Genomic DNA, 15083 nt, shown 5'->3' with positions numbered 1-15083 from the left:
ATTGAACTTTGACCTCCCCACGCACGTCCAATGGGATTCTGGCATAAAAGTTATTGTATGTATCTCTGAATTCCCAGATTTAAAACTGTACTCTCTGATCATAGCAGGTGTTGAGCAAAAATATCTCAAACATGGCAGAAAATACCAGTAAGTACGAGGATGCCAGGTTAGAAAATGTATTTTGTTAATTTACATTGTGATGCACTCTGCAGAGTCCTAGTGAACTATTTGTGCTGTTCTACATTCTTCGCGCAAACTATTTGCTCTCCGTGTTTGGTCTGAAACCACCAACATAAACTACACCAGTTTCCACCTGGATTATTTTTCAACAAACAAAAAACACACAACCATCAGAGTCAGTTGAAAGACGCAATAATACATACAAATTCTGAACATAGTGGCTTTGAAAACTAAAAACTCTTGTACCCCTGGTCCCTGTCCTGACCCTCTGCGGCCCTGGTGCCATGACTACTCGCTTTTCTCATGGCCTACATGCCTCTAAGACCAGCGAGGCGCCCATTACGTGTTTTTACACCTGCCCTGAAATTGTCCAAGCCACTGGCATATACAGGACATCTTCGAGATTCAGAAAAGGTAGGTTTCCTTTCTTACTATCATATTACTGACATATTATGTGAAAAGCTACATTAAGGAGGTCGATTACATACCAAATTTAAAGAGCAAAAAAGCTACAATGACGAGACTTTCAAGAGACAGTAAATGTGCAAGGAGGACATGTTTGCCACCTGATCATTTAAACTGTGACAGTTCCAGACGAACAAAAAGAGAGGGGTACCTCTGGCTCTTGTATACTGTAAATGACGTGCTGTGTTAACAACATTCACACACATTACACGGCACTGAACTGTTGACGGGGATCATTTCCATGTATCAGCATGTTTGTGCGTTTGAGGTGCCAGCAGTGGTAAACAGAGTCTGATCCCTCACACCTCGTCTCAGGACAGCGTCCTGGATGGAGGCCAGCAGGGTTAGTGATCCTCTCCCCCCTCTCCCCCCTCTCCCCTGCTCCCTCTCTCCCACCAAACTCATTTTTGTCTTTTCCAGCTTTGACGACTAGAACCAACACACAACACATCAGGCTTATCGACCAGACTTTGGAACTTCTTGTTTCAAATATTTTCTAATTAAAACTAGTTCAACTCCTCAAGTTGTATTTCCGTCGTTCTGTTTGTTTGCAGCTTATTAGTAACTTCTCACCCGTGGCTGTGTTTCCTTTCCTGTCAGGCACAATGGCTCTTGGAGTGCTTAATTCGCAAGTGAAAAGTTCCCTGAGTGATAGCGCATTTTTTGACCGTGGTTCCATAGAGGAACAGGAACCTCCACCTCCACTCCGTAGCTACCTTTGTTTGACTATTTTCACCTGCTTTTGTCCTGCGTACCCCGTCAACATTGTGGCCCTGGTCTTCTCTATCATGGTGAGCGTGGACTATGTAGCTTGGCTTAAGCTGATGGCATTTTCTGTAGATCACTTTCTGGTATGAAGATGTACGGCTGTGTGTCGCTAAGGGAAAAGTGTGTCAGAGAGAATATAAATGTGTTCTGTCTTCAGTTTCTGTTTAATGTGTTTCAGTCACACAGTGTTCTGACGTGCTGTGTTTTGAGTACATGTGTTGGTCACTAAGATGTAACACAGTCACACACACCTGTTCTGCCCATCAAACAAACCTACTTGATGTTCCATTTTGGAAAAGGAAATGAAATGACCATGTTGCAAACGAATGATACAAACATTCAATGAATTACTCTTATCTGTCTGTGGGCCTGCGAAGTGCTGTTTTACCAACATTTTAAAGAATACATTTTAACCATTAAACCACGTGACCAGGTCCCTGCAAAACAAGATTTAGATGACACTTAAATGTTTCCAAAATTTGTTTTGTTTAAACTAATTGCCTGCTAATCTTGGAGTAAAGGCATTTCTGAGACTGATCAAATGCTCAGCGGGTTTGTTAGTGTCACCATTTATAAAGTAAAATCCCCAAATGTATTCACATAGTTTTGTGTGTAACGGTGATTTTGATCTAATTCTCAGTCTAGGAACAGCTATTATCATGGTGACTATGATGGGTCGAGACAGCTGGGCAGGAACGCTCTCTATGTTGCTGTTGCCTCCATCATCATCGGCCTCCTCATCATCGCTATCACCTGCATCGTTCATTTTACCACTGTAAGACACACACCTAGGTTTGGTTCAAATTAATTTGATATCTCTGTATATTTATTGTAGAAAAAAAAGACCATGGTCAAAAGTATTAGTTGCCTATTTCAACTCAGTGCAAGTGTTCTTATCTTAGTGTTCTATTTCATCATTAATTTACTTAATAACTTAACACATTTACTGGATACCATTTGTTTATATATTTAGTTATAGCCATTATTTTTTCAAAATGCCCTTTTCATAACGACACATTTTATTTCATGTCACTTTTCATGACAGTCGTGTTGGCAAAGTTGTTGCTCTAGCTAACAGGTGCTAACTGGTTACATCTGGTAGCAGTTGTCGAGCTTGCTAACTGAAGAGGCTTAAAGGTGAGAGGGCGGTGACGACACCACTGTCATGAAACGTGACACTATGAAATAAAATTTGTCATTATGAAAAGGGACACAATTGAAAATGCCATTATGAAAAACAGACTTTTGGAAAAGGGCATAAAATGTACTTTATAAAACAGTTTTAAAACTGTTAATTTTAACAATTAGTTGGGTTTTAATTATATTTTAAAAATAATTTCACAATTATGCTTTATGCTTAATTTGTGTATTTTACACAGTTCATCCATATATGACTATCTATTTCAAAATTACTAATTTATCTATTTATTGAATATTGAACAATTTGAGGTTCCATACAAAGCCTGGCAGTATATTGTGTGTCAAATATGCCACTGAGACACATGATGTAAAATGCAGCACATTCTGTGTAAATACAAGTAAATTGCACATTTTACAATATGAGTCTGTCTCCTGTGGGTATCAACCACTACAATGGCTTTAAAAGATGTTCTTTCATGAGAGTCCTTTCTTTAATGTACTTCTGTTTGTGTTCCAGATGGATTTTTAGTGCTGTGGAAGTGGAGAGAGGGGGACAAGAGAAATAAGACACTTTAATAGAAAACTCTGGATGGATGATGTCTGAATGGGCTCAGGTGGTTCATGTACTGTACCATCTGCCAATGAAAGGACTCTGACTTGATTTATGTTTACTTCAATCTGAACGTTACTTCCTCTCATGTTTACTGGTCTTCATTTGGACAATCAAGGACTATAAAATCTGGTGAATGGATACATTTCAGTGATTAATGTCAACGATGCTTTGAATTAAAAAGGCAGCTTTTTACAAATGTGTAAGGAATACACGCTTTACAGCAAGTGTTTGTTAGGACGTGACCCCAGTGTGAGAAACGAATTCTGTTAAGAAGAGTGCTCGATAAATGATATTCCAAAATAAAAAGAAACAATAACAACAGTTTTATTTCTGCTAATACGCTGAAGTTCTTAAGCTTTATTAGAAATATTTAGTAATGCCATTGATACTTTTGTGCGACAACATTTATATTCATCATTATTATAATAATGTGTCTGTTGTCGGTAACCATAATAAAATAACTTTGTACAGTATGACTTATTTCATCTGTAACAACAGAGAATTTATAATGTTTGAATGCTGTTTAATGATAACAGCCAACTCCTTATTAATTAGCTCAACACATTTCTAGATTCTTTCCAGCTGTACATCAAGCTTGTGTCTAAGAATTGCTGTAGAAACAAACCGTTGATTAATTTTGTTCTATGATTCCTGTTTTACTGTAAAAGAGCAATCCACCGTTTTTACATGTGAATATCAGTTTACTTGTTGCAAAGAGTACTGTTACTGAAAACACTAGTATAATGTCTTCAGTGGCTCTGAAGGGAGCTTTTTAAAGTGAGACTACGTAACCCTTAAAAGAGGAAATAACACATTCTTCCACTCACAGATAAAAAGTTAAATTCATTAGTGATAAAAACACACCTTTGTTCAATGTAATACAGTCAGGGGCTTTGCTGCTAGAGCCATACGTGGGCTGGTGTGACCAGTAGCTTGTGGTGGCTAACGTTGGCCAGTGTTAGCAAACTGGTTAGTCTTTTCACTGACTTAGTGTCCCTTCTCCACTTGTGTTACCGTTACAGTATGTTTTTAGCATTTAGCATGATCCCTTAATTGTCACTTGTGGCTGCAGCCCAGCAACTACTTGGAGTGGTTTTGGAGCTTGACTCATACTTGGGATTGAAAGTTAGAGTATCTTGCTGCTGCAGTTCTTACCAGTCTTATTCAAATCTGTCTTGTGAGTCCACTAACTAAAATGTTGTGCCCCTTTAACTATAGACTTACAACCTTTGGTTGGTAACTGTAGGGAATATTTCACACACTCGATTAATTTCATCTTGTTAATGACAGAATCAGGCTGTTCCTGCTGTCTAGCGTCTAGTCTGTTATTTGACTAGCGCCACACTACTTCCTGTGTGGATTGACATGCCATGGTATGGCTCCAGACTATGCCAAATTTGGCATCAAAGCTATTACATAAAAGTAAACACAAACCAAAAGATCATATTACATGTCTTTTAGGTTCTCCACACCTGTTGCCCCACCCTCACTTTTAATCTGTTACCCTTTAAATCATGTTTACAATGAGGACTGAAGGCACAATTAGTAGAATTTCACAGAAACAGACTCAGGCCCATTTGAAATATTTCTTTAAGAGAAACGTAATTCTCTTAGAAACTGCCTTGAACCTTGGACTACAACCTGCCTTGCTATGAAATGTTCTTGTAGTTTGATATGTCATAGTATATCCCAAACTAAATATAGATTTCCCCTCCGTATTGCAGGTTTCCCAGCATGTCACGTGGCGGTCAAGCAGAACTGACCCTGTTGTGAGGTAACTGTAACATATGAAAAGTGTCAAATGTGGGAGGAAATAAAGCAATGATTCAGATGGTCCTGATCCTGTGTGTCCATCTCAGTTTCTTCCACTTCCATGTTGTTTTCACACATTTATTTCACACCCCTTCATGAACCCTAGGGATATACAAATTACATGTACATGCTATACACATAACAAAATAAAATGTACTGTTTGTGTTTTCACATTCAATTCGCAGTATGCACCTTTTCCGTCAAACCAATCTTCTGTATGCAGGTGTATTTCAAAGCCGTGCCTCTGATATAACAAGCCTGCTGCCAAGTTCTTCTATTACACTTGGACAAATTCGTTTTGGCAGTAATCTTGTACTATTATCTCCCATTACTTGAAGGAGAAGTTTGTAGTGCCACCTCTTTGATGTCACACCAAAGCAAAACTCGAGAGAACAAGATGAAAAATGAAGTAAGTGCAGGGATTAGGTGACTTGAAAGCACTTAGTAAGATTATCTAGGGATCAAAGAAGACTTTGTGGCAGGGAACTGATTACCTCACTATATACTGAAGCTCCTTTGTATTGAAAAATTCACACACAAACAAAATGCACAAACAAAAACTTTTAATGCTACATTAAAAAGAGATGCTGATTTCCAGCTTTGTGAGACAGCTGCTTTTTTCTTCTGCACCAGAATAATGAATTATATTCTTTTCCAGCTCGCATTCACAGCATCAACCCACCTGGAGCGGTGCTGTTGTGTTGCTAGCTGCACTACAGCCAATACAATTTGGAGAGCACTCCATGACTCACATGAAGTGCTCATAAATAGGCCACTCGAACCAGCTGCTTCCATTAGCAGCAGATACAGCCTCCATGCGTACATATCCCGTGACACATTCCTCCCAGGGAGCAGCAGTTTGATCCCGTTTGAATAAATGACAGAGGATAACTGTGGGAATGATGCAGAGCGGGCAAGGAAACAAACATGCATTCGTGTACCTGGTACCCACGGCTACCCTGATTTCTTTAATGTCGATTTATTTCACCTAGTTTCTTTTTTTAAATGCAGACTTTGTTAGATTTTACTAAAGCTGCATTAATTGGTCACTTGGGGGCAATGGAATGAGCTGTAGTGACAAATAGTTGCCAATTTACACATCCAGCAGATAAAGAGCGACATTAGCTTTCACTTGGAGTCGTGTCCATTGGTCCATATTATATTATATACAATAAGTCGAATATTTACTCTCCTTTTAGCTCTGTTTTTGGTCTTTAAAGTACTCTATTAATCCCTCAGATATTAAATATCTGGCTCTTTAGCAGCTAAATGCTCCACTGTATTCACCAGCTAGCTGCTAACTTTATCTGTCCGCTGTTTGATGCTGGGCATTTAGTATACAGACGAGAGTAAACCAAAACAGTAAAGTGGAGGGCCAGAAAACCAAAACTATAAGCTGAAAGGCGCTAAAACGCTCTGTGGAGCTGAGGGGAACTGCAGAGCCAGGTGATACATACCTGTGGGTTCTTCACTGCAAGCGACCCAATTCACATGCACTTAGTTACGTGATCCATTGTTAATATAAAAAGTATTTATTATAGCAGCTTTAAACTCAACAACTAAGATTCCTATAGAATGTTGTGTTAGCTACAACATACTGAAAAGTACTCAGTACTACTGTTTGTTGATGTTGATGCAGTGGGTCAGTGAATATCTTTAATAGCCATTTGACAAACTGTCATCGTGTATTTGTAGTTGTCTGCTGTTGAGATGCGTTTTACTCGGTTCACAAATGTGTTGACATTATTTTGACACCCACGTCTACACTGATACTGCTTATGTCGACCCATATCTTTATCCACTTGAAGTGGTGCCCACTGCCCACTGCTGATATTATATTATAGATGCTAATAGAAGTTTAGCTGGGTGCTTGTCAGGAGAGATCTGATTATTGTGTTACGTTATGAAAAAGAATCTCGTTAGTCTTGGTGTGCTGTGCTCCTGAAATGATGCTATAAAATGCTCCAAGCCTGAAATGAAATAAGGAATAAAATGTTTTATAGTGATTATAGAATTTACTGCTGTTTACAATTATAGTGAGGACTCATGCTTTTACTGAAAATACACTGAGCAGCCAGCCAGTGATGGCCAACAAGCTATCTATCATTAATCAATAAAGAAATAATTCATAATGGCAATGCTGTAATTAATTGAGAAATTAATCAATTGAGAAGTTATCTATTTAGTGTATTTTACCTTTGTTGGCATACATTTTCCATTGTCTTTTTTGTTTTTGTTTTAGCTAGTTAAGCTGCTCCTTTATCTTGTTTTTACCTCAAGTAATACATCATAGCTGTTCACCCTACAGTCTAGCCACAGTCTATACTTAGAAATGACTGTATCACAAACAGTAACCTGTAAGAAATGGTCTTTTCTGACCTGCTGCAATTTGTCCTCTGTCACACACTGGCTCATGACTGTAGCTCAGGCACATTAGAAAAGTATGGATGATTCATGTGAATATTGTCATCACACAAATAATGGCTGTTCACCATTACTGTGTAGGGAATTATATAGAGTACACTGTACATAATGTTCTGTTTATTTTGAAGTGAGGAAAGTTTGAATTACTGTGTGCTGGACACCTAGAGGAGATGGACTGAACATGCTCAGCTGGCATGTGGTCCCGCTGCCAACAACACCTGCTATGTCATCAGCTGCGCTCTACAGTCCCATTCCGACACGTTATGCTTATCAACTTTACGCGTGTGGGTGTGTTTCAGTTGGAGGAGTTGTTCCCAGCAGCCACTGGTATCTGCATGACAGTGGTGTGCGGTGTGCTAGAGATTACAAACACTGCAGTGTAAAGACAACCAGGCTTATCTAAGTAAAGCAGAATGAGAGATGAATGGAAAATAAAATGAGTTGTTTGCTGTTTTGGCTGTATATTAATCAACTATTGATCTTAAAAGACATGAGGTGAGACATGCTCATTAAAGGTTGATGTTTCCATTTAGTCAGGCAGTGGAGTATTGAGCAGACAGACATTGTGATTGGTTCATTTTACATTTGATATGATATGCATGTGTTTGGTCCCTAAATGAAAGAGTAAATCTCAGCTTTCTAAGCAAAACAATCTTTTAATGTAAGTAAAAAAAAAAAAAATGAATAAACAAAAAGTTTTTGTTTTTACAGACAAAACATGTCTAGAACTGCATACATATCAGAATAAGACTGGGAATGATATTTTAGTTTTTCTTAGGTATTTTACACATTTATATCGTGAAAGTGCCAGTAATTACATTAGATATTACATCATAATAAACAAAATACCCGTTTTTGAGAATGAATCATGTATCAAGTTACACCTTGATACAACCCTTGATAATATCAAACTCATGGAGAGAGGTCACCAACATAACTGCAAAATGTGTTGTGGCCGATTCAGCAATGACATCTTTCAATCTGCCATGTTGTTCAGTTACGAGTGTTTAAGATGAAAACCAGCAAATCTCGCTGGAACCTAGAATACATATTTCTTGCTGAGCTATAATATAAAGGAGAGAAAACAATAAAGAGCTGATTTATCAAATCAGATGTCTTAGCAAACTCGAGTTTCAGCGTCTGGCAGCAAAATAACATTAAAGAAAGGTTTCCCTCCCACATGTTTTCAGTTCAATTTTCAATAATTCAACTGGCAACTAGATGATGGATGAAAGTCTTATTTTCAGCGGTTACAGGCGTGCACAGCTTTTGTCTTTCTTTTCCTGGCCTTCTTCCGTCTTTGCGTCTGGGAAGCCCAGCTCATAAGAATATGTGTGTCTGCCGTCACATTTCGGAGGTTACACAGAGTTATGTCCTGCCTGTGCACAGCCAAGGAGCCAATTTGTTTTGCATTGGCTTCTCTCTCTCGAAATAATAACTGACTTTGATCCCAAATTCTCGAGATTCAGTGAGAGGGAGAGACAGAGAAAGAGTTAACTGCAAGTCTGCTACATTTTTCTATTTTGTTTTAAGCTATTTTTACTTGTGCTTTTGCTGCTCTGCACTTACCAGTAATAATATTTTTGGCCTGTAGAGGGGCCTCAAGCTAAATGTTCCATGTTTTCCTGAGTACCGATCCTGCCCTCCACTAAGTTAAACAGTAAACAGATAAGGGTATAAATAAAGGGTATAAAGGGTAAAAATAAAAATAAGATAAGATAAATAACAACAGTGCAGTGACCAGAATAAAGTAAAGTGTCTGGACACTTTATCTGGACACTTTACTTTATTCTGGTCACTGCACTGTTGTTATTTATCTTATCTTATTTTTATTTTTATTCTTATTCTTATTTTAGCTTTTATATTCTACTTATTTGTTATCGAATCAGTAGCACCTTCAGACCACAGCAAATTCCTTGTAATGTATGTTACTTGGCAATAAACAGTTTCTGATTCTGATTCTGATAAATAAGCAGACTGTAAATCCATGTTTCTTTAAACGTTGTCCTTAAGAACGCAAGACAGTTCAAGCCAACAGATACAACACCTATGTTTGTACAGAACACAGATCAAGATCTACTTCCATAATCAACACAAGCAGGTCGCTTGGACAAAAAACTGTTCCAAAAATTCCAGTTCTTCCATGATAATTAACTACAACTTCATAAACTGATCCCACAATGAAAGATTCTTTTAGTCTTTACAAGTAACATGGTAGTATAACACTGTTCAGCTGTTCAGTCTGTGTTTGGCAGCGTCAGCCTCCACAGGGAGAAACTGTATACACTGCAGACATAGCTAAAAATGTTAATAGATTATTGGAATAAACAGTCTGATTGCTTCAACAAACCGTATTCAATTTGAAAATAAATGAGACATCTCGGTCTCTCAGTCGATGGAATGTATCAAATTGTGGAAACAGTTTGCTGGTTTTGTCTCTGTGTCAGTCAGCCATAATGTAGCCTTGCTCTGTAAATTACCAAAGTCACCCACAGTAAACAGTAGATTCTTGCTTATTTCACCTGCACCTGAAATATCACTAATCCTGTTATTTTCTTAGAGACGACTACACTTTGGTTTCAATTTAGATCACCTTTGGATTAAACCTACCACTAAAACTAATTTCTTTTTGGAAACTTATTAACTGACTTTTCATTGACATAAAAAAAATACTCTTCTTCAGCTTTCTCCTTCTAGCACACCAGCCAGACGTTTATTCACGGCCTTACACACAGCACATACTGTTGTGTCATTTTTTACCACCAAATAACTTGAGCAATATACGATCCCATGAGAGGCATCATTGTGACTGACAAAGATGTATCATCAATCTACCGCAGAAACCTCAGTCGAAAACAATCCAGAGAAAATGAAAATGCAACAGAACACGATCTCCTAGTGGAGCATTACTGTGTGGGTATGTACATTCATCAAATGCTGCAATACTAATTGTTTCACTTTCTACTTTGTCAGCTGCTTTTCAGTCTTACAGACACCTCTGTGCTGAAATCATATTGCAAGCAGTTCATATAATAACCTTTACTGGAAACCCTGGCAGAGTGATCATTTTGCTGCTTACTTAGATGTGAAACTGGCCATATATTACAGTATCGATCAGATGAGCTAAAGGGTAGGCTTCTGTAATGACTTTAGTTTAGACAGGCAGTCTAGTTTATTCCCAATATGTGAGATTGCATTAAAATCATTAACATCTAAAACCTCAAATAACATGATAGAAATGCTCCCCCCCATGGGTTTATCCATTCATGGAGCACTAACAAACCCCATCGTCAGAGGAGGAGGGGCGGGGCTGGAGAAAATGGAAGCAGCATCAGGATGGAAAAAACTAAAAGGAAAGAACAAGATGACTTGGACAGACAAGGAAAAGTTCCAATTTTGGAAATTGTATAAACTTGCTTTGTACTGGGTGTACTTTTGCAAGAAATACAGTTCCCCCTGATTGAGCCGTAATTTGGGTCCCTGTCATAATAGCCAAGCGTGCCTCCCTCTGTTTCCAGTCCTGTGTGTTGAACAGCTGAAATAATTTGTTTGGCCATACTCTGCACTGCGATGCGAGGCGGAAGTCATTGTTTTGTCTGACAGGCAGCTTTGCTTGTTCTCCGTAACGAACCTCTACCCCCCCCCCCCTCACTCCTGTCTGCAGCAGCAGCAGCCCTGTGTAATTACATCCATCCTGCTCCCCTCTCCCCTACGCTTGATATCACTGCTGACATCCACTAGCACAGCCCCTCCTCTCTCTCTCTCTCTCTCTCTCTGCCATCAAAGAGCTCTCTAACAAGCAAGAGTGCAGTCCTGCCTCGTCTTCACTGGTGTGTGTGTGTGGTGCAGCGGAGCAGATGGAGACGGAAAGGAAGAGGGGGAGACAGATGCAGAGATAAGAGAAGGGGAGAGAGCGCGGTAGACAGCTGAAGGGGGAACTGTTGTTCATGTGAAAAGAAATGGAGAACGCAGGATGACTGAATTATACAGAGGGATATTTATTATGAGGACAAACTGCTGGCGGAGTCTGTGGGGTAAGTGAGCAACTAGTATCTGAGACTTTGCTCTGGCATGTGACAGCACACAAAATTCAAAAATCTTAGCATCTTGTTGAGCTGAAGTTAACATCAAGAAATATGTTTTTTCCAACCTAAGCCTCTTAAAATGTGACATTATTAGACACTGAATTAAGCCATGACTCCCACAGGAGATCTCTAGTTGTGATTGTTGCACCCTCAGACAGGGGGAAGTTTTGAATTGTGTGTGATGAATAACAATCCTCCTAAATCTCCTAAGAGTGAGAGAACGGAGGCTCCTCTCCACCTGAGGGGTGACGGCTGCACCAGATCAAACGCTCTGTGATTTTATCAAATCCACCTGTCACACTCTGTGGGCAGCCAGGCTTCCCATGACAGTTGAGGGGGTATGAAATCCACTGAGGCAGGGGGATCAGATGGATTGATAAATGTTGTTTGTGATCGCTTGCATGCAGATGTTGTAAAGTAAAGCACTCTAGCAGGGTTTCCCGACAGTTCCAGGTAGACGTTTGTGTGTGTGTGTGTGGCAGCAGCGTGTAACTGAGAGAGAAAGAGACAAACAGATTACAGAGTGACTGATAAGAGGAGAGAGATTCAAGTGAGTCAAGTGAATTATTCAGTTGGGGTTACATCGTTGTGACTCACACGCTTAGTAGAGGAGTTTTTCTCACGGGAAGTGACTGCACTCTGAGCACTTATTTGAGAGGGCAGAGCAAAACTTCTGAATTGAGAACAAGGGCCACCATTCTTGAGCTTTTATATTTTTCACGTTAAGGCAAAAAAAGAAACCATGTCAAATGATCAAAATCCCAATTAAAATTTCACATTAAAGGCTCAAAACAAACTGCTGCCTTGACTAACATGATCAGTAATTCCAAATGACACTGTTGACTGTACTGAATTCCATCCAATGTGACTTTATAATAACACAAATCTTGCTGTTCTGCCAGAATTTCACAGGAAGAGATCACTGGATGTCACCTTCTCATGCCAATTAATGGTGATAGTAAACAAAAGGAAATGACAGATGTTTAATGTTTTTACTGCATAAAGATGACTGCAAAGTCATTTGTTTTTGATAAATCTATCTCAGAGTGCATATCACAATAAAATCTCAAATCGTTCAGATACTCCTTTCTTCTTATTTATCTTCTGAATCAAACTCTGTAACTCAGAAAGTAGTTTTCTGATGTTGTTTGGATGTTTTATATGAATTAAAAATGATTGAGACTCGATAAGCACCCTCCAGGTAAACACTATTCACTCACTGCAGCATAAGTTCATTGTTAACTATTCACACTACAAGTGCTTTTCTAATGTAAATTTATGGATATGCTAATTTCCAAATGGGAAAATAATGGGAGTGAATTTTTAATTTAGTTTTGTATATTGTGCATCTGTATTAGCATATGGGGCCGTCTGTACTGCAGATGTTAATTTGAAGGATTATGAAGAAAGATGAGATCAAGTGTATAGATGTGTGTGGAGAAGTGGGATAGTACATGTGAAACAAAAGTATGCAGCATCTGATTTGACACAGAATTTGGGCAAATTTTGGTGAATCAAATTGCACCGTGCAAAGCACAGTCATGCATCTGGTGTGTAGCTGAGAGCTTGCAGCTCACGGGTGGTGCACGTAGAAATGAGATGAGATTATGAGGAATCCATTCATCACACCTTATCAGTGGGTGTTTTAGGAATGGGTTTGGGGCTAGAAACAATCAAAGACATTGATATTATCGTTTTAAAAACAGCGCATACTGACGGATGTGGGAATCAGCATCTTCTTGTGTGTGACGTGCAGAGTTGTACGCCTGTGAATGCTGTGTGGTTATTGTGCAGCAGCCTGATGGTGGATGTGTAAAATGTAACGAAGCTGACCACAGTGGATCCAGTGTGCATGATTCTGCTTTGAAAATGCACATTTCAAACGGCTGATGGAGCATATATCTGCTGCCTTCAGGTGGCTGTATGTAGCCTACAAGAGATGCTGCTAAGAATCAGAAGGGTACCAGGGTGATGGGCCCATGCTGATTCAACACAACTTGATTAGGAAAATGCACTGTGTGAGCACAATACAAACCTAAACGATGACGCTTCTAAACCTAGATTGTGACACAAAATGGCCACAAAACGTGCAAATAACACCGACCTGCCTTAGTACTTTAGTGGAATAACTTCCCTAACAAATGCACAATTGATCAAATTACCAAAACCAAATGACATGCAGCAAACCTGGGTCTTTTACCCAGTTAGTAATCCAGCCTTGCCAACCACATGCCAACAGTCGGCAGGTTTTCATTCCAACCCGATTAGTACTTCAAGTAGAAAGGAAGAACTCATTAGTAAAATCACCTGCTGTGGTGATTGGAAGGAAAACCTGCACACCTCTCTGGCACGTTTGGCCACCTCTGATTTATACTTTGCTTTACTTGTTGTTGTTATATTCAGAATAAAATGTATGTGTTTTTGCTGTGCATGAGAATTTGTCTCATGGTTGACAAATTACAAGAATGACCTGATCTCTTTTTCATTTTGGTCACCAAACATAAGCACTGAAAGGTTTCTTTGAATAGCCTCTTTTAACAGTTTCTCATCAGCAGGTCACACCAGCTCAGATGCAGCCACATGAAACGATCGATGATGCAGCTGTCTCACTGCTCACCTAATGAATGTTGATACGTTATGTTACAAAGCTTGATACGTTGCCCGACAGACACAAAGCTTGCTCCCATGTCCCATCTCATACTGTGCTTGTGTTCCATTATTCCTAATTGTTCTATTTGCTCCTCTCTTACAGACACTGGTAGGCATTTACTGGAATCGTAAGCTGTGTTTTGATGTGACATCAACATTGCCAGAAAATGCTGCGAGGCTCATCTGTATGGCGGAGTGGCAGTGTGTCACCCTAAAGAAGCTAAAAAGAAAAACAGAGCCTTGAGGAACAAACATTCATCTCTGCAGTGAGAGTACCTAAAGACTTTCCTGCTGTTGTCTAATCTAACTATTCAGCAAAACACAATGTGCATCGTGCCAAGGAACAGTCCTTTTTTGCAGTCACAATACATATTGATTTTATCGCCTCACAATACCTAAGGCATTTAACTATATGATGGGAATGCAGTAAGTTAAGTCCATCGGTGGATAAGTAATCATAATCCTATGGATTCAAGCTTCTACAATTAAGTCTTAAATCAAAACATTGGTGATGCTCAGTCTCACTCATTCCCCAATAATGAACTAAGGATATCATGGAACCAACTTAAAGTCTAAAACTTAAAAAAACACTGCAGTCCAGTCTTCATCATGGAATCTGAAGAGAGCATGACGGGACTGTCCACAGCTGCGTTGGTGGCCATCGCCTGCAACACATTTGTTGCAATTCTCCTCCTTCTTCTCTGTCTAATCCTTTACCGAGCCTGCGGGATCCCCTCCAGCCCGGAGAGGGTGCCAGTGCTGGCTCCGCGGGAAGGAGAAACCCAGCAGATGAACGAGCACAAGTACCTGCTGACCTCCTGACTGCAGAAGGATGAGTCAAATGTAGCAATGAGCGATGGCCCTGGTGCACAGGAGAGAGGACGGAGGGAACACTGGGACTGACAGCAAGCAACAATCTTGCTTGTCCTTCATAGTTTTTAAAGTCA

General features: G+C 39.5%; 1 protein-coding gene across 1 annotated transcript; it reads left to right on the top strand.

Annotated features, from left to right (window-relative positions):
• The first annotated feature begins 1250 nt into the window (after window positions 1-1250).
• Window positions 1251-14958, top strand: LOC139282992 (transmembrane protein 233-like). The gene is made up of 3 exons (XM_070902921.1): window positions 1251-1436; window positions 2054-2205; window positions 14733-14958. The coding sequence occupies exons 1-3, from the start codon at window positions 1251-1253 to the stop codon at window positions 14956-14958; spliced, it is 564 nt and encodes a 187-aa protein (XP_070759022.1).
• Window positions 14959-15083: the final 125 nt, after the last annotated feature.

Source organism: Enoplosus armatus, chromosome 3 (assembly GCF_043641665.1).
Source record: "Enoplosus armatus isolate fEnoArm2 chromosome 3, fEnoArm2.hap1, whole genome shotgun sequence".
Classification (NCBI taxonomy): Eukaryota; Metazoa; Chordata; class Actinopteri; order Centrarchiformes; family Enoplosidae; genus Enoplosus; species Enoplosus armatus.
The sequence above is the reverse complement of the archived record's forward strand: the minus strand, read 5'-3'. Positions and strand labels throughout refer to the sequence as shown.

Coding starts and splice junctions, on each gene's coding strand:
- LOC139282992 (XM_070902921.1), top strand. CDS start 1,251: ATGGCTCTTGGAGTGCTTAATTCGCAAGTGAAAAGTTCCCTGAGTGAT. Junction 1,437..2,053: donor CCCTGGTCTTCTCTATCATG/GTGAGCGTGGAC, acceptor TCTAATTCTCAG/TCTAGGAACAGCTATTATCA. Junction 2,206..14,732: donor ACTGTAAGACACACACCTAG/GTTTGGTTCAAA, acceptor AAAACACTGCAG/TCCAGTCTTCATCATGGAAT.